Source organism: Trachemys scripta, chromosome 22 (assembly GCF_013100865.1).
Source record: "Trachemys scripta elegans isolate TJP31775 chromosome 22, CAS_Tse_1.0, whole genome shotgun sequence".
NCBI classification, from domain to species: Eukaryota; Metazoa; Chordata; order Testudines; family Emydidae; genus Trachemys; species Trachemys scripta.
This window is the reverse complement of record NC_048319.1, coordinates 13,244,270-13,269,663: the sequence shown is the minus strand read 5'-3', so window position 1 is coordinate 13,269,663 and position 25,394 is coordinate 13,244,270. Positions and strand designations below refer to the sequence as shown.

General features: G+C 63.5%; 2 protein-coding genes across 4 annotated transcripts in view; one reads left to right on the top strand and one right to left on the bottom strand.

Annotated features, from left to right (window-relative positions):
* The first annotated feature begins 298 nt into the window (after positions 1-298).
* On the top strand, positions 299-14,032 carry APBA3 (amyloid beta precursor protein binding family A member 3). Of its 2 annotated transcripts, none has more exons than XM_034755432.1 (11): positions 299-347; positions 2,260-3,537; positions 4,234-4,273; positions 5,460-5,605; positions 6,850-6,936; positions 8,039-8,197; positions 8,828-9,007; positions 9,360-9,572; positions 10,692-10,811; positions 11,510-11,650; positions 12,762-14,032. In XM_034755432.1, the coding sequence occupies exons 2-11, from the start codon at positions 2,302-2,304 to the stop codon at positions 12,831-12,833; spliced, it is 2,394 nt and encodes a 797-aa protein (XP_034611323.1). In that variant the 5' UTR covers positions 299-347; positions 2,260-2,301; the 3' UTR covers positions 12,834-14,032. The 2 variants fall into 2 exon arrangements, with proteins under 2 accessions (XP_034611323.1, XP_034611322.1); XM_034755431.1 differs by having other exon boundaries at positions 304-499.
* A 982-nt stretch (positions 14,033-15,014) lies between these two features.
* The window catches only part of TJP3 (tight junction protein 3), a 45,155-nt gene continuing 34,775 nt past the window's right edge, over positions 15,015-25,394 (bottom strand). For both annotated transcript variants that reach the window (XM_034755482.1, XM_034755483.1), the window contains exons 10-20: positions 24,746-24,806; positions 24,165-24,321; positions 23,049-23,157; positions 21,733-21,952; positions 20,455-20,651; positions 19,516-19,611; positions 18,808-18,878; positions 18,118-18,429; positions 17,425-17,682; positions 16,986-17,038; positions 15,015-15,590 (exon numbers count right to left, since the gene is read on the bottom strand). In XM_034755482.1, the coding sequence (XP_034611373.1) occupies positions 15,488-15,590; positions 16,986-17,038; positions 17,425-17,682; positions 18,118-18,429; positions 18,808-18,878; positions 19,516-19,611; positions 20,455-20,651; positions 21,733-21,952; positions 23,049-23,157; positions 24,165-24,321; positions 24,746-24,806 (1,637 nt within the window). In that variant the 3' untranslated portion in view covers positions 15,015-15,487. The remainder of the gene's footprint in view (positions 15,591-16,985; positions 17,039-17,424; positions 17,683-18,117; positions 18,430-18,807; positions 18,879-19,515; positions 19,612-20,454; positions 20,652-21,732; positions 21,953-23,048; positions 23,158-24,164; positions 24,322-24,745; positions 24,807-25,394) is intronic.

Below are 25,394 nucleotides of genomic sequence, written 5' to 3'. Positions count from 1 at the left end.
AACCCCATTATCAATGCTGGCGGCAAAGCAGGGTTTGGGGTGGAGGCTGACAGTCCTGACCCCCAGTTTGAGAACCCCGGTCTAAGGGCAAATCTCTTCTCTCGCTGAATGCACCGGTTCCTCCGGACTGGCCCCGCAGCAGCCGCTTTGCAGAGCCCGGCCCAGGACACTGCAGGGCTGGGCCTGGGAACTGCGCTTCCAAACTACATCCCCCAGCAGCGCCCCACGTGCTCAGAGCGCCGCTGCCAGCCCAAAACTACATCCCCCAGCAGCCTCCGGGGCCTGCGCATGCTCAGTGGAGGAGACGAGCAACAGGAAGATGGAAGGGGGGAAAGAGAGGCTCAGGGGTAAGTGAAATTTAACTCAACAGCCACATCAAGGGCAGCTGCCTGCAAGAGGAGAGCGCCTCGGCCTGCGGAGATTCCAGCACACAAAGGGTTAACTAACCCCGGTTTCCTGCATTGCTGCTTCTGTAGGAGTTGGTGAAACTTTCTTGGAAGTAAGTTTCCTCTGCAAGGCAGATGTGTGCAGAGAGGCAGGGAGGTTTGTGCCTGATACACCTCCTGCTTCTGGGTCATTTCCTAACTGAAAGATGTATCTGGGGGATTCCCTTCCTGGCCTTCAGCCCTGTCTGATGCAGCGAGGAAAGAGGGATTCAAAGCAAGTTCTTTAGAAATAAGTTTGATGCATAAGTTGGGGCTGGGGAGAAGGAGCCAAGCCATGAAGGGCTTGGCCCCGAATGAGGGGATCTGGTCTGTTTATTCAGTGGTGACTCCTGTGAGATGTGGGTCACTAGTCATGGTGCTCCAGGCATCTTCAAAAAGTGGGCAACGTTGCTTTGAACTTACTAGCCCAGACGCAAGAGTTAGTTGCCCACCTTTGTGAGTCTGGTCCTGCAATCGGCCCCCCTGCGTCCCAGTGGAGCTGCAGCGAAGTCTGTGCCCTGGCAGCCCCTGGGGGTGGAAGCCTGGAGGGGTCTGATTGCAAAATCAGGGCCTAGCTAATTGGTTTTACTCACCAATCTAATGAAACCACCTTGTTTGGGGGCAGTATAATTTTCTAAGGCTAAATTGTGGTTGTGGGGCCAGATTCTGCTCCCAGTGATTCAGGAGTCGGTCCATGGACTTCAGTGGATTCGCTCTTGATGTACACCGGTGAACGCAGACTGAGGCCTCCTTGTTTGCACTTCGGTGTGAGGGGGCGTGTGGGGTGCTAGGGGGCTGTGACATTTCTACTTCCCGGATCAGACAGAGAGGAAGCAGCGGGGGGATTCAGCATTCTCAGCACAGCTGCTGGCAGAGACCCAGGAAGCAGCCACTGATCTGTGCATGGTGACCTCCAGCCTTGTCCTGCTGGGATCTGAGGGTGCTTCCAGTGTACATCTGTGGATCCCTGCCCTCCAGGGGAAAGCAGCTGATTCTGGGTAATGCGGCCCAGCAGAGGTGAACACAATAGCTCCTCAGAAGTAGTTTTTTATGAGTCTCCTGCACTAACCCTGGGGCTGGATTCCCTGCCGTGGTACCAAGAGAGGGGGTTGAGCCCCATTGCAGGCAAGGAAGCGCCCACCCTCTTCAGGTTAGACAGTGGAAATGTTTGGAGAGGGACTAAAGCTAGAATTGTTAATGTGGTCCCAGGGCACCAGACTGGGAGTCAGGACTCCTGGGGTCTGTTCCTGGCTCTGCCACTGAGTCACTGCCTGGCCTTGGGTAAGTCCCTTCGGGCACAGTTCTCACAAGTGGCTACTGGCTTTGGGTGCCCAACTTGCGAAACCTGGAAGGGGGCCGATTTTCAGAAGTGCCGAGTGCCCACAACTCGGAGCGGGAACCGAGGGGGCTCAGCACCTCTCAAATAATCAGTTTGGGCTCCCAGGGTCAATAGCCATCAGCAGCGCATCAGAGAGACTGATGTGGGTTTGCAGACTTCCCCAGCGTAGTCTGTGCGCTGGCCAGCACCTTACGCCCCTTGATTTCAATTCCTCCCTGCGGCGGAGGACCTGGGCCTGAGGTCCGTGGCATGTGAGGCTCCACACGGCTGCTCCTTACGTGTTTCAGTGGCAGGAACAGCTTAGCAGTTGCCTTCGTGAATTCAGCCTTGCCCGGCCTCTGCTGCTTACTTCCATCCAGAAGATCTGGGGCTGGATCCTCCGCAGGCCTGACTCAGGGCAGCTCTGCTGAGGATCTGGTCTATGACGTTGTCTCTGCTCTTCCTTTCAGTCCTGCCCATTTCTAACCTCGAATACCTCTCTCCTTCTGTTCTCAGTGTAGGGCGAGTTTCTTCTTCCCCACCTGAGCAGGAGCGACCATGATGGACAACGGCATGGACTTCCAAACCGACGCACGCCCAGAACCTGGCTTTGGCAGCCACAGCCTTCCCGGGGAGCTCCTGGAGCCTCCAGCCATGGACCTGGAGGAAGGGGCCTTGCCAAGACTGGCCATGCCAACAGCCTGTGAACAAAGCCTGCACGGCCTGCGGCAGCCTGGATCCCCCTTCAGTGCCCTGCGTGCCGACCTTAACCCCTCTGCCGCTGAGGCTGAACTGTGTCTCGGTGCAGCCATTGCAGAGCCGACTGTCCCCGAAAGTGCCCTGGGGGGCCTGCAGACCCCCAGCTCTCCAGCTGCTCTGGACTCAGCCCTCCGGGCAGCTGGGGAAACGTGTGATGACGCTTGCAAGGACCTGGGAGCGGGGATGGAAGGCTGTGAGGATGCTGCAGTACCTGGGAGTGATGCTGACTGGAAAGGGAACCCAGAGGGAGCCCACCGCGGGGTGGGTTGTCCCAGAGTCCTGGCTAGCCCGGAGCAGAGTGACCTGGTTTGCATGGACCTGGATGAGGAGCCCGAGGCCCACCTGAGAGGGGAGGAGTGGGCCGAGAGCTTGGAGGAGGACGACCAGTTGGAGATCCAGGGCCTCCTCGCCCAGCTCCAGACCCTTAGCCCCAGCTTCCGCGACGACTCGCCTGCCTCGGAGGACGACCCGCTGCTGGCGTCGGACTGTGGCGCTGGCCCTTTTGGGGGAGACGCGGCGCTTCCCCACCAACCGGCCTTTGGCTGCTGCCGGGGCCTGCCGGGCGAGTGCCCTCCCTGCCTGCTGCATGTCGCCATGGGGAGAGGCCTGGCAATGCCGTCCTGCCACGCTCAGCCCTCCGCCTGCTCCCAGAGGAGCCGGGAGAGCCACGGCCTGCTCTTTGCAGAGGCTGACCGGGAGGACTTGCTAAGCCTTCTGCACCACGAGGGGGGGCTCCCTGCAGAGGCCAGTGAGGAGACCCCCCTCGCCAGGTCAGACGTCCTGGCCGGGAGTGACGGGGAGGTCCTGCAGAGCCAGGAGAGCCCGGCGGCCCAGCAGGCAGAGGAGGCCGCTTCGCAGCCAGGCAGCTCGCAGGCAGAAGGCTCTGGCCGGTGGTATCGGAAAGGGGGAGCCCATGAGGGAGACTCTGCCTGCGTGTCCCCGGGCAGTCGGGACAGCTCCCCAGAGCCTGTGTGGGTGGCCATGTCCCCTCCTCCCAGCCAGGGCCTGGAGCAGCCCACCCCCAGGAGCACGGCTGTGAGTGCTTTGCATGCTGGCTGGGGGTGTGCTGGCCCCGGGCACCCTGGGGTGGGGTTGGGCTCTGGGCCACCTTGCCATGGGGGACCTGGGATTAGCAACCTCTGGATGCCAGGCCTGGAGCTGAGCGCTCTGACAGATCCCGTGACAATGGCTATGCGGGGCGGTTGGGGGTCAACCCTTGGCACAAGAGTCGCTGCCGGCTGCCCCCATGGTGGGGGGAAGGGGAGTAGGATGTGGAGAGCAGCTGCCCCTGGCTTCCTGCAATGTCTAGGGTATGGGGGAGGCGTTCCTGAGGGCAGCCAGCAGGTCGAGGGGCTGCTGACACCCGTTGCTACCCTGCAGCCAGAACATCCCCTACCCAGGCTCCCCAGCAACTTGACCTGTTCCCCCTCCCCGCTGGGGTCACTTGGCTCTGGCCTATCCCCAGGCCGCTGAGCTAACCCAGAGGCCTCCACCCTGGCAGCAGCTGCCCACTGACCTCAGCCTCCCTGGCCTGCCCCTTCCTCTGCTCCCTTGCACCCCCTGCCCAGAGCACGGAGCCCTTTGGCGTTGTCCTGCTGCTGCTCTCGGTTCCCCTTTGGCTGCTGCCAGGGGGTTAGTTCGCTCTTGTGCCCATGGAGGTGGCCGGCCGGTATCCCGGCTTCTGCGGCCCCCTGGCTGCTGACACTCACTGATCTCGTGGTTGCTTTGTAGGTTAAAGAATCCCGGGCGGCCTATCCGGCCTTCAAAGAGGGTGAGTGACTCGTCCGCTTGTAACAGGGATAGAACTCAGGCGTCCTGCCTCCCCATCGCTGGCTCTGACCACCAGCTCGTGGGCCTTAGTGTGGGTGGCAGCCTCTCCCGGATGCTGTGTGGTTAGTGCTCGGCAGGCCGGCCCAGGGGATTTATGAAGGGGTGTGTGTGTGTCTTTCGCTGCCCTGGCTCATGGGAGGAAGGCTTTCTGGCTGCCAAGTCCTGGGAGAGGGGCCAGCATGAGGACCCTGGTTCGAATCCTGCTCTAGTCACAAGTGACCTGTTGTGGCCCATGTGAAATGAGTTTGGGGGGTCTCAGTCGGGTCCCCACACTGCGTAAACCTTCTTGCGGCTGTCTGATGGGTGCCCCAGGACAGCCGCAGCAGGGAGGTCGAGGAGGCTGCACTCCCTTTTTGCACAAGGAAGGGGTCGCTCCAGCTCAGGGCTCGGGCGTGTGTGTGTGTGGCGGGGGGGTGGAGAGGGCGCTTGCCCAGCCACTGTCGGTGCCCTCAGCCTCTGGGGCTGCCAACGTGGCGCCTCCCAACAGCACATGCAGGACAAGGAGATACCATGGGGGCTTGGCAGGATACCCAGCTGGGGATGCATCCATCTCCCCTGCAGCTACCCCCAAGGGAGCTGGGGCAGTGCCTGCAGGGAGCTCAAAGGTGGGGTGTCATGGAGAGCTGCCTTGGGAGGGGTGTGAAAACTGGGATTGAAAAGCCAGTTCTGGTGATGCCTGCTGCTGCTTCGGCCCAGCCACCCGCCAGACCTGGCCAGGTGCTGGGCCTGGCTGGATGCACGTCTCTGTGGGAGGGGGAGCTTCTCCCTGCTCCGCAGAGGCTGCCACCCAAGCAGAGTGGCACGCGTTGGGTTTCTTCCCAGGGGGAGTTCAGGTCCGTGAAGCAGGGGGCACCGTGCCTGGGCTGATCTCACTCACGCTGAGGGGCATTGCAGGAACGCTGGGGCTCAGCTGGGGAGAGCGAGATGGGAATCACGCCCTGCTGAGGCATGGGGTAACTGGCCCCCAGGATAAAAGGCTGCTAAGAGAGGCCATGCCTCCTCCCTGCCCTCCCTCCACCCGCAGTCAGCAGCAGCTGAGCCTGGCTCCAGCCAGGGCCATGAGCATTGCAGGGAGGGGAGGAGCGGGGAGGCCCTGCCTTTGCTGACACCTTCCCCTGGCTTCTCAGTGGCAGGCCCCTGTGAGCCGGAGGATCTCCTGGACGGAGTGATCTTCGGAGCAAAGTATCTGGGCTCCACACAGCTGGTCTCGGAGAGGAACCCCCCCACCAGCGTCCGCATGGCGCAGGCCCAGGAGGCCGTGGACAGGATAAAGGTGGGTGAAGGCGCCGGGGGAGCCGGGCGGTCGCTAGGCAGTGCGCGCTGGTCCCGTCGAGATGAGCCCCTGGCACTAGTTGGTTTTCACCCGCCAGGAGCCAAAGCCCAGCTGTCTGGGACTGCCCAGCCACGGTGCCCCCATCAATGCAGCCGAGGAGGTGCCCTCTCCTGCCCAGAGCACAGCATGCATCCTCCTCTGCCCTCCCCGCCTGTCGCAGGCGGCTCCTGGGCTCACTGGGCTGGCCTGGCCTGGCAGCAGGTCGAGGGAAGTGTGGGCCCCGAGGGCAGGATCTTGTCTGTTCCCTCGGCTGCTCTGGACCGGGTGCAGCGGGACAAAGCTGAGCCTGTCATGAGCGGATGCCTGTGTTTGCATCAGGTTCTCACCCACCCCTGCCATTGCAGCTAGCAGTTGGGCTTTGACCAGGGGGTGAAAGTAGGACACCCCCCTTTCCTGGGGCCCCACTCCAGAAGTGGGTGCTGCTGACTTCCCCGAGGTGTGTAGCTCTGTTTATACTCAGACCTGTAGGCTGCAGGGAGCAGGTGTGAAGAGCAGCGAAAGCAGGTCACTCCTGGGTCCGGCTGCAGCTGGAAGCCGAGCTCCCGCTCGCTAGGCTGGGTGGGGGAAGGGTTCATTCGAGCAGGGTTCCAGCAGTGGGATGCAGAGAGACGAGAGGGAGGAAGCCATGGTCAGAGCACAGGCCAGGGAGTCAGGAGACCTGAGTTCCAGTCCCACCCCTTCCACTGGGTGACACTAGGCCAGGCATGGCTTCTCTGTGCCTCAGTTTCCCCACCTGTAAAAAGAGGCTGATCCATTCCTCCTGCGTGGGCTGTCTGTAAAGTGCTCACTGAGGGTTGCTCTGGACAGGAGTTGCCCAGAGATCGGGTAGAGGAAGGCAGGGCAAACCCAATCCGTTATGTTAGCTGCTGCTAGCCAGCTCTGGCATTCCAATGGGCTGTGAACTAGTAACCCATCGCCCATCCCAGCACCCCAGACTGCATGTTCATGGGGACCCATTGCTCCTTGAGGAGAAACGGAGGCACAGACAGGGGCGGTGACTCACCCCTGGTCACAGAGAAAGTCAGGGCAGAGCTGAGAATAGAACCCAGGAGTCCTGGCTCCAAGTCCCTCTGTTTGTCAGAGAGTGGAGAGGGATGGGAGGAGAGAGATCACTTATGTTTGAACCTCTGCCCTGGGGCTACTGTGACCACACACATGGGTGCTTTGTCCTTACCGTGCTGCAGGCGCCGGACGGGGAGTCCCAGCCCATGACCGAGGTGGATCTGTTTGTCTCCACCCAGAGGATCAAGGTCCTGACGGCCGACTCGCAGGTGTGTATGAAATGATGTCGTTACGGGGGGTCATTACCTGTGCTAGGAGAACTGGGCTTGTTCCTGTTAGAATCCTCCCCCCCCCCTTGGGACGTCGTCTTCTCTGCACCCCGCCCCCTCCACCCCGGATCAGGGCACTTGGCCCGTGCAGGAAACAGGCCTTAGGCTAAGTGTGAATCCCTGTCGACTGCACGTGGTGTAGGTGTCCTGGGGTTGTGATCCCACCCGGATAAAGAGGCCTTTCCTCCTGGAGGATCCACTGGCGTCAGTGGGAATCACACAGCTGCTGCCAAAATGCAGCCACCTCTGGGGTGGACCCAGCAGCAGTTAAAAGTTTACATGTAAAGGGAAAACCAATTGGTTTTGTGCGTCCCTTAGGCCAGAGGCGCCAACTTTCTAAGGTGCCAGGGGGTGCCTGACCCCCAGCTCTGCCCCAGGCCCCGTCCCCACTTCACCCCTTCCCCCAAGCCCCTGCCTCTTCCCTCTTCCTCTTCCTCTTTGCCTCCTGCATGTGGTGGAACAGCTGATCGCCGCAGGTGGGAGGTGCTGGGAGGGAGGGGGAGGCGCTGATTGGGGGGCCATTTTTTTCCAGAGCACCCACGGGGTCGGTGCCTATGCCTTAGGCCTCCTCTAGGTTCAGAGCTGTGCTGGTACACAGCCCTGCGGGCATGCTCCTCAACTAATCTAAACCTGGTTTCTATTGATGGATTATGTCAATATACGCCTGAGTGTCCAGGCAGGGTTCCGCAGCAGTTTCACTGGGTGGATAGAGAAGGCCGAGGAGGATTCGTGTTCTCCTTCATAACCTCGGCCTGTGCAGTCAGGTCTCCGCTGCCTTTGCTGGAGGTCTCCTTGCAGGACCCACAGGAGTGGCTCAGGAATCCAACCTGTAACTCCGAGGGGTGTTCTCCCAACTGTGTGGCCGGTGTTTGAGTGAAATCGTCACCTGAGCCCCGCTAAGATCCCTTCCCTCCTCTCGGTTAACAGGCTCCCCGGCTTGGAGCCTGTGCTCCCGTAATCCTGCTGGCACTCCAGCTGTCCACCGAGGCCACCAGGGCTAGGGGGTAGATGACCCCTGAATTTCTCATGCCCCTCCCCCCAGGAGGCCATGATGGACCATCCGCTCCAGACCATCTCCTACATCGCGGACGTCGGCAGCGTCGTCGTGCTGATGGCGCGCAGGAAGCTGCCGCGGCGGGCGGACACCTCGGGGGAGAAGCGGCTCTACAAGATGATCTGCCACGTCTTCCATTCGGCTGACGTGAGTCTGAGCCCAGCGGGCAGGGCAGGGGGCAGAGCGTCACTCGGGGGCTTTACACAGGCTCCAGGTCCCAGTCCTACCCGAAGCCCAGTAGGTGTCACGAGCTGGGGGTTCTCAGCTTGGCCTCCAGGTGGTGCTGTTCCTTGAGGCGGTTCAGTTGCACCTCTCCCTGCCGTTGTGCTGGGCCTTGTGCCTGTGGGGCTGGGAGCTCGCTCACCCCCATCTCCAGCCGCCTTGGGTCCAGCTCGGAGACAGTAAAGAGTGCTGGGGGGAGGGGGTCCTCTGTACTGTAGGGAATGCCAGGGCTGGGGGGGAGGGGAGAGGCCTGGGGGTGTCTGTGCTGTAGAGGGGGCCCCGCCTGGGTGGGGGAGGGGAGAGGGGTGGGGGTATCTCTCCATAGAGGGGGTTGGAAGTGTCTGGCTCCGCCCCACCCCGCAATACATCCCAGGTTCTCTGCAGCTGCCATAGCAGGGTTTGGCTGTGCCCTGACAGGCTGACAGGATGGCAGATGGGTGGCTTTGACCCCCTGGCACTGCCCAGGCTCCTGGGTGCTGGGTGCGTTGGAGGGTGGAGCCCTGTACCCACAGGCGCCCCCCTGCCAGGGTAACCTCGGGGCACTTCCTCCTGCAGGCTCAGGTGATTGCCCAGGCCATTGGGCAGGCCTTCAGCGTGGCTTACCAGCAGTTGCTGCAGGCCAGCGGCATCGACCCGAGCCAGCTCTCCCCCAGTCAGGACAGCCGCGCCCTGGAGAGCCAGGAGCTGCACAACGGCGACCTGGCCCACTTCTCCAAGCAGGAGAACTGCAAGGAAGTAAGAGCTGCCCGCGGGGGGTGGGATGGGATGCGATGCTTGGCTCCCTGCAGTGCCTCCTGCTGGTGTTTGTTGGGAGCCTCCTGTGTTGCGACCTGCCAGTGCCGTGCTGGGGGAGCTGAGCCTGGAGTAGCCAGGGGCTCCCGTGGGGCCAGTGCCCCGCTCCCTACAGCCTCCCGCTCAGTACCAGTGCAGCACTGCACCCTCTGGGACCCAGGTCTGGAGTAGCTGCATCACCCAGTCCTCTTGGTGCCTGCTGCAGCCCGAGCTCCTGGCCGCACGGTCACCAGCCCCGAGGGCCCCTGGGCCCGCTCCGCAGCTCAGTGGGCCCCATGCTCTGCCCGGCCTGCAGGTCTGCATCCGCAAGCAGAAGGGGGAGATCCTGGGCGTCGCTGTGGTGGAGTCGGGCTGGGGCTCCATCCTGCCCACCGTGGTCGTCGCCAACCTCATGCATGGGGGCCCCGCGGAGAAGTGCGGGGAGCTGAGCATCGGGGACCGGCTCATGTCCGTCAACGGGACGAGCCTGGTGGGGCTGCCCCTCAGCACCTGCCAGAGCATCATCCGGGTGAGGAGCGGCAGGGGAGATGGGCGGGGGGAAGGGAGGACAGTGGGATGGGTGACTGGAGAGGGGGTTGGGGGGACAGTGGGGAGGGGGTGCTGGAGGGGTGAGGAGCGGCAGGGGAGATGGTGGGGGGAAGGGAGGACAATGGGATGGGTGACTGGGGAGGGGGTGGGAGGAGACAGTGGAGAGGGGTGGCTGTGGAGGGGGTGATGGGGATTGGGGGACAGTGGAAAGGGGGCAAGGGGAGGTGGGAGGAGATGGGTATGGTGGCTGGGGAGGAGGTGATGGGGATGGTGGGGCAGTGGGGCTGGGGGGACAATGGGGATTGGGGGAATGGTGGGACATGATGATGAGGGGGCTTTGGGGGTCAGGGGGCAGTGGAGGGTGGGGGGGATGGTGGCAATGGGGAGGGGGTGGAGGGGGATCGGGGGACCTGTGCCCAGTTCCTGGGCCCCTCAGTCCGTGATAGCCGCCCCCTTTCCCTCAGAGGGCTCAGCCCTTGGCCCCCAGTGTTGAGGGACGTGTGAGCTGGGGGTGGAGCCTGCACTGCTGGGATGCGGGCTGGGCCCAGGAGCCCCCTTGGGTACAGTGAGACCTTCCAGACTTAAGCCTGCAAGAGTCTGCCAGCAGGGAACCCAGGAGTCCTGGCTCCCAGTGTCCTGCTCGGATCTCTCTGCAGGAGGGACTCAAGCCGTGCCCTGGCCCTGAGAGGAGCAGCTCCAGGCTCAGGTGTTGGGGGGCATTCTATGAGACGCTTCCTCTGGGAGGTGTCCGAGCAGAACACGGGCAAGCCCAAAGGGCAGCATGGCCTAGAGGGTCGAGCAGGGCAAGCTGGACTTGGATTCCTGGGTTCTTTTTCCTGACCTGCAGTGTAACCTTGGGCAAGACTGTGCCTTGGTTTCCCCCCTGTAAAAGGGGGGTGGTAATTACACTCACCCCATGTAAGGCGTTCTGAGCACAGTGAGCCATGTTCAGATCTGCCCTCCCTTCCCCCCGCACGGCCCCGAGGGCATCGTGGGCCCAGTGGGCGTAAACCTGCCCCACGTCTCCCCCCTGCGGCCGGGCCGATCCTGATAGCCCCTGTGGCGCTAATGAGCCCCTCCCCCCGCCCGCCCCCGGCAGGACCTGAAATCGCAGACCGAGGTGACGCTGAGCATCGTCCACTGCCCGCCCGTCACCACGGCGATCGTCCGCCGGCCCGACTCCAAGTACCCGCTGGGCTTCTGCGTGGAGGATGGCATTGTGAGTGGCGGGAGCCCTGAAGGGGGGCGGGGGGAGGGCCAGGTGCCCTCTGGCCAGCACAGACGCCGCACTTGGGGCGAGAACTCGGGCCCTTGTGCTCCGGGGTCGCCAGCCGGCTCCGCTCGAGCTAGGGGAGAACCTCCAGCTGCCTGAGGAGCGGCAGGCGTGTGGCCCCGGTGGGCGTCAAGTCCCAGGAGTGAGAGAATGGGCAGCGATGGGGCTGGTCCCGTGTGGGGCATCGTCAGCGCCGAGTGTAGGGAGTGGGGGGGTGAGCAGCGAGGCCTGGGCCTGTTACCCCAGCGCCCGCAGACTGTCTCCTTTCGCCCTCCCCCACCAGCACCAGCTGCCAGGGTGACCTCCCCATGCCAGGACCCCAGTGACCACGGCCTGTCCTGGGTCCCAGCTCCCTGGTACTCTCCTGCTCGGAGCCATGTCTCTGGGGGCCCGGCCCTGCTGCCTCCAGGGCCAGTCCTGCCAGGGCGCAGAAGGGTGCGGGAACGTGGTGCGGAGTGAGCAATAGGGGGCGCTGTGGCTGGGGCGATGGCTGGCGAGTGCAGTGTGCAGGGAGGGGTAGGCCCAGGGGTGGGTTTCTCAGGCTCTCTGGGCAGGCGAGATTTGCTCTGCTTGTGGAGGCAGTGGAGGATGGCATGCTGGGGGCGGGGCCTGGCCTGCTCTCACTGGTGCCCCCTGCCATTCAGATCTGCAGCCTGATGCGAGGGGGGATAGCGGAGAGAGGCGGCATCCGCGTGGGCCATCGCATCATCGAGATCAACGGGCAGAGCGTGGTGGCCACGCCACACGAGAAGATCATCCAGATCCTCACGCAGGCCGTCAGCGAGGTGAGCCAGGCTGAGGCCAGGAGCGCAGCAGGGCCCTCTGCCCCATTGTGGGGGCTGGCATAGGGCAGACCCCACTCTGAGCCCCCTGCCTCAGCTGGGGAGGCTGGTGTGGGACAGACCCCTGCCCTGTTGGGGGAGGAGGGCTGACTCCCACCCTGAGACCTCTGCCCTATGATTAGGGGGGTCTGACATGGGCCAACTCTCCCCAGCCCCCAATTTCCTGGGTGCTCATCTCAACTCCCAGTCCTGCTTTGCAAGCTGCGATCTCTGCTGGGGAGGAGCTCCCTCGTCACACTGCTGAGCAGCACATCTCTTCTGCCTGCTGCGCTGCAGGGCCTGTTCTCCTGCTCCCCCTGCCCCTTCTGTTCCTGCACCCGGAGCCTCAAGCAGGGGCCGATCTTCGATGCCCTGGGCTGCAAATGCTTTCTTAGGGAGGGACCAGCTGCCCTCTTCTCCCCCACAGGGCAGGGCAGTGCAGCCCCCTCTGGAATTGCAGGTGCTGTAGGAAATGGTGACTCGGATTCGCTGGCACTGAACTAACACCCCAGGTGGTGTACAGGTCTCGGAGGAGCTCGCGCTCTCGCTCTCTCTCTCCAAAGCGACAGGCTACTGGGCGGCTTTGGAGGCTGCAATAGGGGTGGCAAAGTGATGGCTATTTACCCTAGCCCGTCCCTGAGCCCTGGGGCAGCTGGCAGGTTAGTGTGGGAATCCCAGCCAGCTGGCCTGAGCTCCCTTGCAGGCCTGAGCAGGTTCAGGGTTCTGCTAAGAACTGTTGGTCTTTTTGTCAGGCCTTCAAGTTCGCCCTTAGCCTGGGCAAGAAACTTCACATCCTGCCCTAACCTGCATTATTTAACCCTGTTAAAACCAGCAGCTCAGCTCCGCCCCAGAGGCAGCTGCATTTCAGCAGATGGGGGAGAAGTAACTCTCTTGCAGCCAGTACACGGACATATAAAGTGCCTTAGTATCTCTAGACCATGCTTCATCATGAAACGTTTTCCCTGGGTCCTTCTCCCAGGCCCAGGGAGGCTGGGGCAGATGAGTGAGGTCTGCAGGGCTCTGAGCCCAAGTGGGAATGGAGTTCTCCCATGTGATTCATTCCCTATCTCTCTAGGTGCATATCAAGACCATGCCGGCCTCCACCTACCGGTTACTGACAGGCCAGGAGCAGCCCATCTTCCTCTGAAGGGCGGAGTTCACATTTACCCATCTGTGGCTCTGCACATGCTCCAGCTGCCTGGCTTTGGGGCCCTGGCCTGGGGCAGCAGCTGCGTCTCCAGGTCCCTCGGGGCCTGCTGGGGGCCAGATCCCGCCGCTTTTCTTGTTTCATGCAGGGACCCCTTTGGCCTTTTCTGGATGTACTGTGCCTGGCCTCACCACACGAGGGGGCTTAGAGACAGGGACCTAAGCTCCTTGGCTCCTCTCCTGGGCCTCGGCTCACTCACCTGTTCCGCTGCCGGAGTCGCCGGGTTGCCCCGCGCAGTGCGGATCAGGGGCCTTGATGGGGTGGGCCCTGGAGAACACAAGTGCATCAAAGGGAGCCCTGTGCCCCTCCTCGCTGCCTGCAGGTGGAAGATCCCGCCTTGTGTCTGCTGAATCCCAGCTGAGTCTGCCACACAGAGCAAGGGCGACTGGCCTAGCCATGGCTGCTCCCTCCCTCTTGTCCTGGCAGCGGCCTGAGAGGGCCCAGCAAACCCCCCATGATTCCAAGTGTAACACCAGCTCCGGCTGAGGGGAGGGTGCTGCCCAGATGGACAAAGCCCCTCTTAGACCTGCCTTGTTAATGCTGTTTGTAACCCCCCTCCCGCAGTGCCTGGGATCAGGGCTGGGCATGAGAGCCAGATCCATGCTTGCGAACTGGCCTCTGGCCAGTGTCTGCCAGCTGGCCCCGGGGTGGGGAGGGGTCAGCTGCACCCTCGTTCTGCAGAAAGTCAAGAGAAGCTGCAGGAGCAGCATGACCTGGCTCAGGCCTAGCGCTGGGCGTGGGGGAATGTCGGGCTGGAGCAGGCAGCAGAGGCCTGGCCACCCAGTGCGTTGGGTGGGGGAACACGGGAGAAAGGGGCTCTCTGCGACCCCGCCCGGCTGCTGGAGCCTCTGCCCTGGGCCTTTCCCATGGGCAGGGCTGGCGTGTCAGGCTAGCCCTGCGGAAGGCTGTGTGTATGAAGTTAATCGCAGTGGTGGTACCAGCATGAGAGACAAAGTGGGGGAGGTTGGACCAATGTCTGTAGAGAAGTTGGTCCAGTAACAAGTCGTCTCGCCCCCCTTGTCTCTCCTGGATTAAGTCAGAGCCCCGGTGCTCCGTGGGCTGTAGGAAACCCTGGGGCTGTGATTTTTAACCTGTACTGCTGGCTGATGTAAGAATAAAGGCTGTTTGTGGCGTGTCTAGGACTGACTGGGTAAGTGAAATGCCAGGCACCCGACCTCCTGCACGGGAAGAACTTCACTGCAGGCATACGGGGTCCTGGGACCTGCTCTTGGGACCGCCGGCTGATTCCCCACTTCCTGTGGGAGGGTGAGCAGCTGCTCACGGTGTCCATCAGCCCTAGCTCCAGACTCAGATGGAGGGTGCCCTGGGGTCAGGGTTCATGAGGCCGCCAGCAGCCCCATGCCAGATCCTAGCCTAATGAACTGTATTGTGTTAGGAGGCTGTTCTGTATCCAGCCCCTCCCCCCACACGCCGCATGGGGGACCCCAGTCTTGCCACCTGCCTGCCTGTCATGCTGTGTGAAACCCATGGGCGCAGCTGTGGTTGGTGCCCCAGGAGAACAGCACTTGGTGCGGATGCCAATGGAAGGGAAGCGAGGGGGCTACTGGCTCGAGGGCTCACCCTGGGCTTCCCAGCAGGAAGGGCCTAGCGCCCTGGGGCCATGCCTGAGGCCAAGCATGAGCTGGGAGCCAGGGCCGCGGCTGGACCCTGCTGCGTCCTCCATGGCTAAGCTAGGAGCTCTGTGGGGGCGTCTGGCTCTGACAGACGCTGTGTTTAGTGAGTGCCGCTCCCTGGCATGCACCATCTCAGGCTGGGCTTTTAGGACCAGCTGTCGGGCCTGTATGTGCACAGTTGTGCAAGAACGGGGTGGAGATGGCGCCATCGCCCAGCTGGGAAGGCTGATGAGGAAAGCCAGCTGCCACACTCAGTGCACGGAGCAGGAGGGGGGCAGATGGGCCTGCAGCCTCGGCTCCCGCGCAGTCAGGCAAGAGCACAGAGACGCTGCTGCCTCCTCTGCAGAGCACACGCAGCTGGGCAGCAGTGCATGCTTCCTCACGGCTGCCCTGCGCTTCATTCCCCAGCCCCTGCACTGAGGCTTGGAACAGAGACAAGTCGCCCGCCTTCAGTGCGCCCCCTTGGGGGCAATACAGAGCCAGCAGGGGCTAGTGAAAAGGATTCCTTTATTACAAAGAAAGGCCGGGCTATTTACAGCCCCACCCAGGGAGTCCTGCCCGATGAATCACACTGGCAGAGCTGCACGTGCCATGGCCGCTGGCACGTTGGCGTCACTGCAGGCAGCTGTGACAGGCCTGAGACCTGGGCTCTGCCTACAGAGACTCGGAGGCGAGTTAAAGTCTAGGACGTGTGCAGCGGCTGTAAGCCCAGGAGAACCGCTCACGCCGGCTGCTCGCTAGCCAGCCGCACGCTGCAGGGAGCCTTGTGGTTAGGAAGATTAAAATCGAACAGCCCTGCTCTGGAGAGGGGTGCGTGCTGGCGGGCGCTGACCCCGCGTGAGAGGGGCCGGAGGGGTCCCCTTGCTGGCCCCGGGCGGGAAGGGGACGATGCAGGGTGGCAGGCCCTTCCCAGAAGGCAGCTTGGTGGTGTAGGATGAGGAATCCTGGAAGCCGTTGTGGCTACAGGTCCGTAGCTGGGCCCCAGTCGTAGCCTTCATCCTCATCCGAGTCGTAGGCCCGGGCCTGGGTGAACTTCTTTTTCAGAGCGCTGTGTTCGTACTCCCTGCAGGGCAGCAAAAGGCCATGTCAAGCCCTGGCTGGGGAGCGGGAGAAGGGACGCCAGCTGCACAACTCCCCCGCCCAGGCTCCTCGGGCCTGGTGAGGATTTCTCCCAGCACCCAGTTCATCCTGCTCTCCCGGGGCCCTGCGGCCTCATCTGCAGAGCCAGGCACCGCTGCCCAAGGGTGTGCCATCCCCTCAAAACCAGGGCAGGAGGAGCCACCCCCCAGCCAGTCCTCCCCCCGCTCCCGGGGCACTTTGCTTCGGCTGAACCTGACTGCGGCTCAGACACAGGGTCAGCCTGGCACCAAGAGGGGGGTGAAACCCCCTCTTGCTGCAAGAGGCCCTGCCATGCAGAAGGTCTCCTTGGCCGTGGGCTGACGCTCAAACCGGAGGGGCAGCGTGCGCAGCCAGGCTCTGGGCTGAAGAGCTCACAGTAGCCCACAGGCCATGGCTGGTTTGGGTGCAAAACGGGCCCTGGCTGACATTCCCCTCCCTGCCCCTGAGCATGTGCGGAGCCCACAGACCCTTGCAGGGCAGGCCAGGAGGATGGGAAGGTGAAAGGAATCCAGTGACTTGCATTAACCCCCTCACAACTGGATTTCAGGCTGCAGCCACAGACCCAGTGTCCTGGCAAGGGCTGCCAGGTGTCCAGTTTTCAACCAGAATGCCTGGTCAAAAAGGGACAGTGCGGCTCCGGTCAGCACCGCTGACCAGGTCGTTAAAAGTCTGGTTGGCAGCACAACGGGGCTAAGGCAGGCTCCCTGCCTGCTGTGTCTCCGGGCTGCTGTTTCCAGGCGCCGCATGTCCCCACTCCGGCTCTGCATGCTGCCCCCGCCCCAAGCCCTGGTGCTGCAGCTCCCATTGGCTGGGAATCATGGCCAGTGGGAGCAGCGGGGGCAGCACCTGCAGACGGGGCAGTGCACAGAGACACCTGGCCGCACCTCCACATAGGAGCAGGAGAGGGGACATGCCACCGCTTCCAGGAGCTGCCACCCAGAGCCTGCACCCCTGACCCCCCTCCCATGCCCCAACCCCCTGCCCTGATCCCCGTCTTGCCCTCTGAACCCCTCAGTCCCATCCCCACCCCCCAGCCCTCAACCCATATCCCTTTCTGTCCTCCAAACCCCTCAGTCCCAGCCTGAAGTCCCCTCCTGCACCCCAAACCCCTCATCCCCCTCCCACCCTCCGAACCCCTCAGTCCCAGCCCAGAGCAACTCTCCTGCACCAAAAATCCCTCATCCCTGGCCCCACACCAGAGCCTGCACCCCCAGCCGGAGCCCTTCCCCCCCCCCGTAGAAAGTTGGCAACCCTAGTCCTGGCAGGAAGGCTGCTCCGAGCAGGTGATTCACCCCCCACCCCACTCACTGCCCATGTCACGCCCGCTGGCTGCTGGTACCTGATGCTGCTGTAATCCTGTCTCCACTGGCCCTGAGGCTGCTGGTCTCCATCCTATTGCAATCAGAAGGAAGTTGTTAGAGGCTGCAGAGCCGAGTGCTCCAGATGGGGGCGCTGCAGCCCCAGGCACTGCCCTGGGAGGGGCTCCACGGGCAGAGAGGCAGCACCAGCCCTCAAGCCCACTGGCCCGGCTGGCCTGCCCCAGGGAGAGCACCCCCAGCTACCCCTGGAACGGGCGCCCCCGCCCACCTCACCCTGGGCTTTGAAGAGGGGAATTCAGCTGCCCTGGCGCTGTGGAGGCTGCTCACAACAGGACCCTTTGGTGCCCATTCTGATGGGGGTTAGCGATGCCCTCTGCGACCAGGGCAAAGACCTCTTGCCTCCTTCCCCAGAAGCCACCAGCCAGGTCTGACCCCTGCACTGCCTGGCGCCCTGCTCACCCGTGGGGGGGCGTAGGCCAGAGAGACCGCCACGCGCTCGTCTGGGTTCTGGGGCTCGCCGGGCTCTACTGGCTCTGAGGACCGGGCCAGGGCTGGCTGGGCATAGTCATCCTCCAGCTCGTTGTCCGTGTAGGCCCCCCCCTCGCCATCCGTGTCCTCGTAGTCGCTGTTGGCACGGCTGTCGCAGGTCAGGTCCCCCGTGCTGGTGGCACGCTGCTGGTTCAGCAGGTCCAGGCCCTCCTCTGGGGAGGCGTCCATCTGCAGGGAGAGGAACGGGGGTCACCTGGCAACAGGCCCAATGGGGCCCACAGTGACTCGAGGTGCTGCCCGAGGCGGCATCTGCACTGGCCCCTCGGCACCGGTCTCCCCCTGGCCCTGTACCTCAGCTGCCTTGCAGAGGAGCAGGGTGCTATGGGAGCCCCTCCATGTAATTCTGGAGCACATCCCCCCTCACTCCCCCAGTGCCCAAGGGGCTGCCCCGGCTGGCCTGGGAGTTGGGATCAGAGCCATGTCTGACAGCACAGGGAATTAGTCAGGCAGACTTCAATCCCAGCGCCCTGGCAGTTCTCTGGCAGCAGGCATTGGGCCACGCCCAGGGGATGCCCCGTTTCAGTCAGGCCAGGCAGGAGGGGGTACAGGAGAGACCTGAGAAAGGCAGGGGGCCTAGAGGAGCGAGAAGGCCTCTATGGGTACCTGCTCCTCCGCTGTCCAGATAGGCCGGGCCTGCTGGGTGCGGATGATCTCCTTGAGGCTCTGGTACCAGGGGTCGGTGCTTCCGCCGAGGCTGATGGTGGCCGTGAAGAGGTAGCTGTAGTTCTTCTTCATCTTGACAGCCTGCGCATAGAGGCGGCGGGAGCTCTTCTTGGAGTCGGGGGCGAGCCACTGGCGCATGGCCTTGATGCCCTGCCGGCTGTCGGGCTCGCAGAACACCACCACCGGGTAGTACTGCACGTAGTTGAGCCGCTCCACGGCAGATGGCGTGATGTCCAGCAGCGCGTGCTTGTCCTGCGGAGCAGGAGAGGGGCTGGGTGGGATGCTGGGGGAGGATCGTGGGGGCAGGAAGGGAAATCTACGGCGGGGTTCCCCCGCCCCGGAACACCAGCCGGGAGGGGCTGGGCCATCCACTGCCATGAGCACTGGAATACAGCTCTCTGGGCCCCCCGCCCCCTTAGCAGGGGGATCCCCACTGCCTGGCCTCGTTCCCCCCCCATCCCCCCCCCACACACACACACGCACGCACTTCCCGGGCAGACACGGCAGGCCCCACACTCCCTCAGGCAAGACACCCAACCTCTCGCCCCGTGGACAGGGGTAACATGCTGGTCAGGAGGCAGCCAGCGTGGGCTGAGCATCCCTTGCTATCCCTGCCCTGCGGGCCCTCACCTTCTCAGCGATCTGCCGCACCGAGTCCAGTTTGATGACCTTGGCCGACCCCCCGTCGCGGCCCACACTCTCTGGGGAACAAGCACAACACGGCAAGGGAGACAGTGAGAGTGTCTCTAAGCCGGACCCACTGATTGTGGGAAATGGCATGAGGGGCCCCAGGGCATTGCAGGGGGTGTGCACGGATGGGGGGGTGGTGCAGAGAGGGGCCCCAGGGCATTGCAGGGGGTGTGCACGGATGGAGGGGGGGCAGAGAGGGGCCCCAGGGCATTGCAGGGGGGTGTGTACAGATGGGGGGCAGGCAGAGAGGGGCCCCAGGTCATTGCAGGGGGGGCAGAGGGGGCTCGTGACCCGTCTAGCTCAGGAGGAAGCCGCCAGCGGTCTGGGCAGGTGAAGATGCAAAGCAGCGGGCAGATGGGGGCGGGGAAGGGACGGACAGACAGACAGACAGACAGACTGCGCATGGGAAATGTGGAGGCCCAGGATAAGGAAGCAACTGGGATCAGGGCCACATCCCTGAAAGGGCCCCTGGACTGCGGGAGGCTCTCAGCATTAGCCACGGCTGAGGGAACACTTCAGCAGGGCACGTGGGTCCCGCCAGCTCTAGCCCAGAGTACCCGCTCCGTAAGCTGGCAGCGCAGGGGAGCCCTGCAATCCCCACGGAATATCCCAGGACAGGGCCCGTCGGACGCTCCCGGCTGCGCTTACGGGCGATTTCAAACTCGTCAGGCAGCTCCGTGCTCAGCTTCTCCATGGCGATGTCCGAGATGGGCCCCAGGATCACCACTGGCCGCCTGAAGCTGGCTGCGGGGAGAGGAGAGTTCAGCGAGCCGGGCACCACGTGGGACATGAGATCTGACTGAAACGCTGCAGGCCTCGGGCAGGCCCCCGGCCCCTGTGCCACCGCGACCTGTAACGGGCGGGGACGGGCCCTCTGCCCCCCAGGCTGGGCGTAGCTGGGCCCAGGGGATGGCTGCGAGCGGCAGGACCAGAGACGCCAGAGGCCTCAAGCCGTGGGAGTGTCCAGCTTCTCAGCATTCGCCACGGCTGCAGCCTCCTAGCCAGCCTGCAGGGTCAGCCCAGCGTGCTCCCCGCTACCGCCAGTGCCACTGCTGCTTCCACGGGATCCCTGCCTAGGCTGCCAGGCCTCAGCCTGTGGGAGGGGCCCGGCTCCGGCGGGGCTGACTGGAACGCCCTCGGGGCGAGCGATGGCCCTCGGTTAGCCGGGGCAGGAAGAATCGGCAGCCTCATCCCTAGGCGCAGAGTCAGGCAGCTCAGCTTGGCTTTTGAGGAAGCTTCCCAGCCTGTTTGTCTGGCCGAGGGGGAGTTCCCACGAAGATACCCCCTGCGCCCCGGCCATTGCAAAGGGCAAGGCACGGTGAGGAGCAGGCCCCAAGCGCACTCCAGGCAGGGGACCCCCCATCTCAGCAGAGAGCAGGCGTGCAAAGCAGCTGCCCCTGCATGGGCAGGGCCTGGGGCAACACCTCCCAGGGGACAGCCCAGCCCAGTGGGCCGCCAGGGAGTGCAGGGCCCCCCTCACATGGACAGGCCAGCAGCAGCCAGCCTCCTGGGCCAGGGCACAGGCCAATCGCTCCCGCCCCCAGCACCGCTCCCCTGGACCAGCCCCGGGCTGGCGGCCACGCCCACCTTCCCGCAGCACCACCCTCTCGTAGGGTGGATAGTGGCCCTGCTTGGTGAGAGCCGACAGGTCCTCGCGGCTCTTCCGCAGGTTCTTCTTGGCCCCCCGCAGGCCCCGCAGCTTCCAGAACTCGGCCCGGGCCCCGGAGGAGCTGGCGACGGAGGTGGCCTTCAGGACAGACTCCAAGCTGGCGAACTGCTCAGCCCTGCACCAGAGGGGGAGGCAGTGTCAGCATCGAGAGCCCCAAAGCATCTTGGGGCGCCCCCGAACCAACCACCTCACTGTCCCTGCTTCGGCACAGCCAGTGTGCCCCACGGTCCAGTGCTGGCGAGCGTTTCCAGCACCGCGACCAGGGATCCCCTCCAGGGGCCGATACCAACTCACCTCCTCCCTCGGTGCCCCCCTTTGCCGATGGGAGGGGCTGGCGAGCAGCAGACACTGCGAGCGCTCAGTATGGTTATCCCAGGAGCCGTGCCGGGGGCAGAGAGACACTCTAAGCCGCAGAGCCCCGTGCAGCGAGACCCAGGGTGCATTTCCTTGCAGGGCACACGGCCTGGTTCACTGGATTTCCGCCTCGGCACGACAGGAGCAATGGCCCAGCAGTGCTAGGGCGCAAGTCCTGCCCCTTCTAACCTTGCAGGCGTGGCAGGAGGGTGCTGTGCCGCAGCCCCATCAAGCCTAGGGCATCAGGCTGCCCTACAAACAACCCCTACTGCCTCCCAGGAAGAAACCATTATCCCCGTTTCACAGCTGGGTAAACTGAGGCCGAGAGCTGGAACGTGACTTGGCCTCCAGACACATGGCCACTTGGTGGCAGAGCCAAGATTCCCAGGGCTACCACTGGACCATGCTTCCTCCAAGGAAGTCATGCAGGGACAGAGCTTCCTCTCTCTGCCCAGAGGATCACGGGCCTCCCTCCGCAGTAGGGTGGGTGGCCGGCATGGCTCTGAGGCAGAGCAGCTCAGGACAGCATATGTGGGGCTGGCGGGTTCTTGGCCCCATAGCAGCCACCTGCCCAGGCCCTGCCTGCTGGCCCTGCTGCTCTGTCGCTGCCCAGGGCAGAAAGCTGGATTGACGACTGCCCGCCATGGGAGCGTCATGGGCCCCTCAATGGGCTCTCGGCTGCAGGTGCCGGGAGTGGGGAGGTTATTGCAATCCACACTGGAGGACGTCCCCCCACACTCCCTTAGTGGCTCCGGTGCCCTTAGCTCAGCCCCAGCTCCCAGGGCTCAGTGCCCCCGCTCTGAGACTCGTGCCAAGGGCCCGGCCCCCCCGGCCTGCCCTACCTGCTCCTGTTGGGGATGATTCCCTTGTCCAGTTCCTGCAGGTCCCTGCCCATGCGCACGGCCAGCCAGCTGCCCAGCTTGCCGCGGTACATGGTGTCCAGCACGTGGAAGACCTCGCCCCGCGTGAAGCTCAGCCCAGAGGGAGCGTCCTTCTCGAAGTCGAAGTGCGTGCGGATGTGGAACGAGTCCCCCACGTTGGACTTGAGCATCTTCCTGTAGACTGGGAAGGCCAAGACAGGGCCCGTCAGGGCGAGGGGGCCATGAGAGGAGGGGGCATTTGAGGGCCAGCACACAGGGAAGATGGAGAAGAGATGGGCCGGCTGCATTTGTGCAGCACCTTTTACTGCCCAGGTCTCAAAACCCCTGTGGAGAACAAGGGACCGTCTGCGTAGAGGGAACAGAGTCCCCCAGCGTGGCTCATGAAAACCGGGAGCAATCAGCAACACAACCGAGCTGGAAGGAAGATGGACCCTTCGCAACCATGGAAACTCTGGGAGCGTGAGCTCAGCGTCCAGGGAGACGGGCAGAGCCCAGAGCAGTGGGTGGGACGGATGCCCCCCACCATGAATGAATGTCGGGGAGCAGGAGCGTGCAGGGCAGCAACCCCAACATAGGTCACGTTGGAAACAAAAGTGAGTGGCTGGACGAAGCAGGAGGCAGCTCTGGTTGGGAGGTACAGGCTAGATGGGGGAGTGGGACCCTGTAGAGAGATCGGGCATCAAGAGCCTGGACTAGATCCCAGGCCTGGATTCAACCCAAGACAGCGATCTGCCACAGGGACATGTGGCTTCCCTTTGGGTCTCCCTACCGGTGTGAGTGTAGCGACACCAGCCCCACCCCTCGGTCCAGATGGCTGTCCTGGTGTCACACGGGTGCCCGTCCTGTAGGACGCTGGTGCAGCCCATCTGCACTGGAGGCTGGCACTGATGTAGCGTCCCTGGCATGGTGGCTTGCGGTGTAGAGTTTGGAGCGGGTGTTGCAGCACCTGAGGGTTTCTCTGGGATGCAGTCGAGGGCTGGGTTAACTCCCACCCACCTGCGCTCAGTGCAACAGGGGATGTGCCTGGGCCCGTCCAGCACAACTGGGATCATGGGCACTCCAGGGGAGCTCGAGTTCCGGGAAGTCCCAGGCTGGTCTCGTCTCTTGCCCAGCTTCCCAGGGGAAAGGGGAGGAAATGTGTGGGCAGAATAACGACGGGCTCCCAAGGGACAGACGTGGGTGCCCATTGGCAGCTCAGACATAGGCAAGGACCAGCCCCTTAACACCCGAGCCCCAGCACCCTGCAGCCGCAGACTGGAGGCCAGTTGGTCACTTACTGTCCTGCTTGCCCTGGGTCAGCAGAACGACCTCCTCGCCCGGCGGCAGGGACAGCAGGTACTGCACGGCGTCCTCTCGCGTCAGGCTCTGGAAGCTGGTATCGTTCACCTGCCAGAGAAGAATGGGCCTTAGCGCCGGCGTCCCCCGTCCATACCTGGGCGGGAGCAGCACACGGCCAGGGGAAGGGCCTGCACGGGGACGGCGCTCAGGCACCGCAGGGCCAGGCTAGTGCAGGGCTAGTGGCCGGAGCGGAGGCCCAGAGTGAGGATTCCCAGCTCCGTGACCTTGGTGCTTACGATTCCCTGTCGGTCACACTGACCGCACGAGGGGGTTCAGAGGGACGTGTCTGGAGATCCCTGCCTGGAAGGTGCTAGAGGGAGAGGGTGGAGCCTATGTAATTTGTGTTCTGGGTCACCCTCTAGGCCAACCCACAGAGGAGGAGCCGTTGCAGGGCCAAGGCTCCATCGCGCCAGTTGTAGGGGCTTGTGTTTTTAGCTCTGGGAGCTCCCCGGTTCAAGCCCTGGGCTGCCAGCTGAGATGGCGGCCGCTGCACACTAACCCGGGGATGCTTCAAGGAGAGCGGGGGGCCCGGATGCCTCGGGGAAGAGCACGGACGTGCGCCGCGTATTCTAGACATGCAGCGGGTGGCACTTTCGCACTGCAGGACGGCCAGAGGGTGTGACCGCTCCTGGGCGAGCCCCTGGAAGTGCTCACAGCAGGAGACGAACGCTCCTGGCCGGGGCTGGGCTAGACTAGAGGTTGGGAGAACATTTCCAAGGTCGTCTCCCAGGATTAGCTTCCAGCAGGGTGGCTCCTGGCACTCCATTCGTGGGAGACTCTCCACCCAGGACGAGGCCCCTTAGCGGGGGTGCAGGGCTGCTGGGAGTCAGGGGGTTTGGGAGGCTAGAGATGGTCACAGGACGTCCCAGCCCATAGGGAGCTGAGCCAGGAAACAATCCCAGGATTTTGGGCTCCCCTGCACTTCCTGGGCTCAGCTACTTTCCAAGAAAGAGCCGCACTGGACGAGGACCCCCCCTTTGCGCAGGGAGGGTCGGGATGCAGCAGCACTTTCATTCCAGACTCTCCCTCCCCTGCCCCCTCGTTTGCAGTGGTACCTGCAGAACCTGGTCCCCCTCTTTGATCCCCTGGCCGGCCGCGGGGCTCCCCTCCTGCACGCCTGCCACAAAGATGCCCACGTCATTGCCACCAGCCAGCCGCAGCCCGATGCTCTTGGCCTTCACAAAGCGCACGATTTTGGCGTCTGGGCTGTACCTGCAACCGGGAAGAACCGCAGCGAGAGCTTGGAGCAGCGGAGTCAGCGCTGCCATCGGAGCAGACAGGTGCCAGCAGCTCATCGTCCCCAGCCAGCATGGGAGGGCTCACGGGCACTTCACCACCACACACGAGAGCTTCACCCTCAGCTCCTCCTACCTGCCCTGCTCCGCACTGGCTCCATCGCGGCCCCAGGCGCTCACCCCCTGCCGAGAGCCCTCCTCTTTGGTATCAGAGCTCTTCTTAAACCCAGCTATTTCCCATCGCCCCCTCCCCCTGCCAGCCCTCTGCCATGTGGCTTCTCCCCAGGCTCGCTCAGGACTGCCTCTGGGCAGGGCCCTGTTCTGTCTGCACAGCGCCATAGCCGTGCCTAGACACAGCTCCCTTCCCCAGCTAGCCCAGGGAGCACATGGCAGCAGCTTACCCATCCTCCTCGCTGGCTCTGGCTGCGAGGTGGCCACTCTCCTCAGCAGGCTCCTGGGGATCTGAAGTGGGAGAGGCTGGGGTAAGGTGGAGCAACCCTGGACACTCAAGCTGCTTTGAGGGCTGCAGGAGGGACTTTGCTGGGGCAGGGGGTTGGAAACACGGAGTCTGACTGCCTGGGTGTGGCTCAGTGCTCCAGAGATGGCTTATGAAGATGGGGACGTCCATGCTGCTGACCTCAGAGCTGCAGGCAGCACCGCCAGAGAGCAGCGCGCCCTTCTGCAGGGGCTCGAGAGCAAAGGACGCTGCAGGGGGAGAGACGCACGCGGGCCATCAGAGCGCCCGAGACTACACAAGGCTGCTGCCAGAACACAGCAGCTTGCCCGGCCTGGCTGGGAGCTCTGCCCACAATGTCTGTTCAGAGCCTGGCCTCGCTTATGGGAAGTCAGTGCTGGTGAACGGCCCCTATCGACAGCCTTGGAGACTGACGGCCTCTGCTTCGCCACAGAACAGGGGCAGCACAGAGAGCGGCAGGGTAGGCTCCCCCTCCCCCCAGCTGCCACTCGCCCCTCGGACCCCCAACGTATCTTCAGCCGTGCCCTGGAGAGGCCTCCTCTCCAGACAAGCGAGGAGATTGGTTTCCAGGGCCC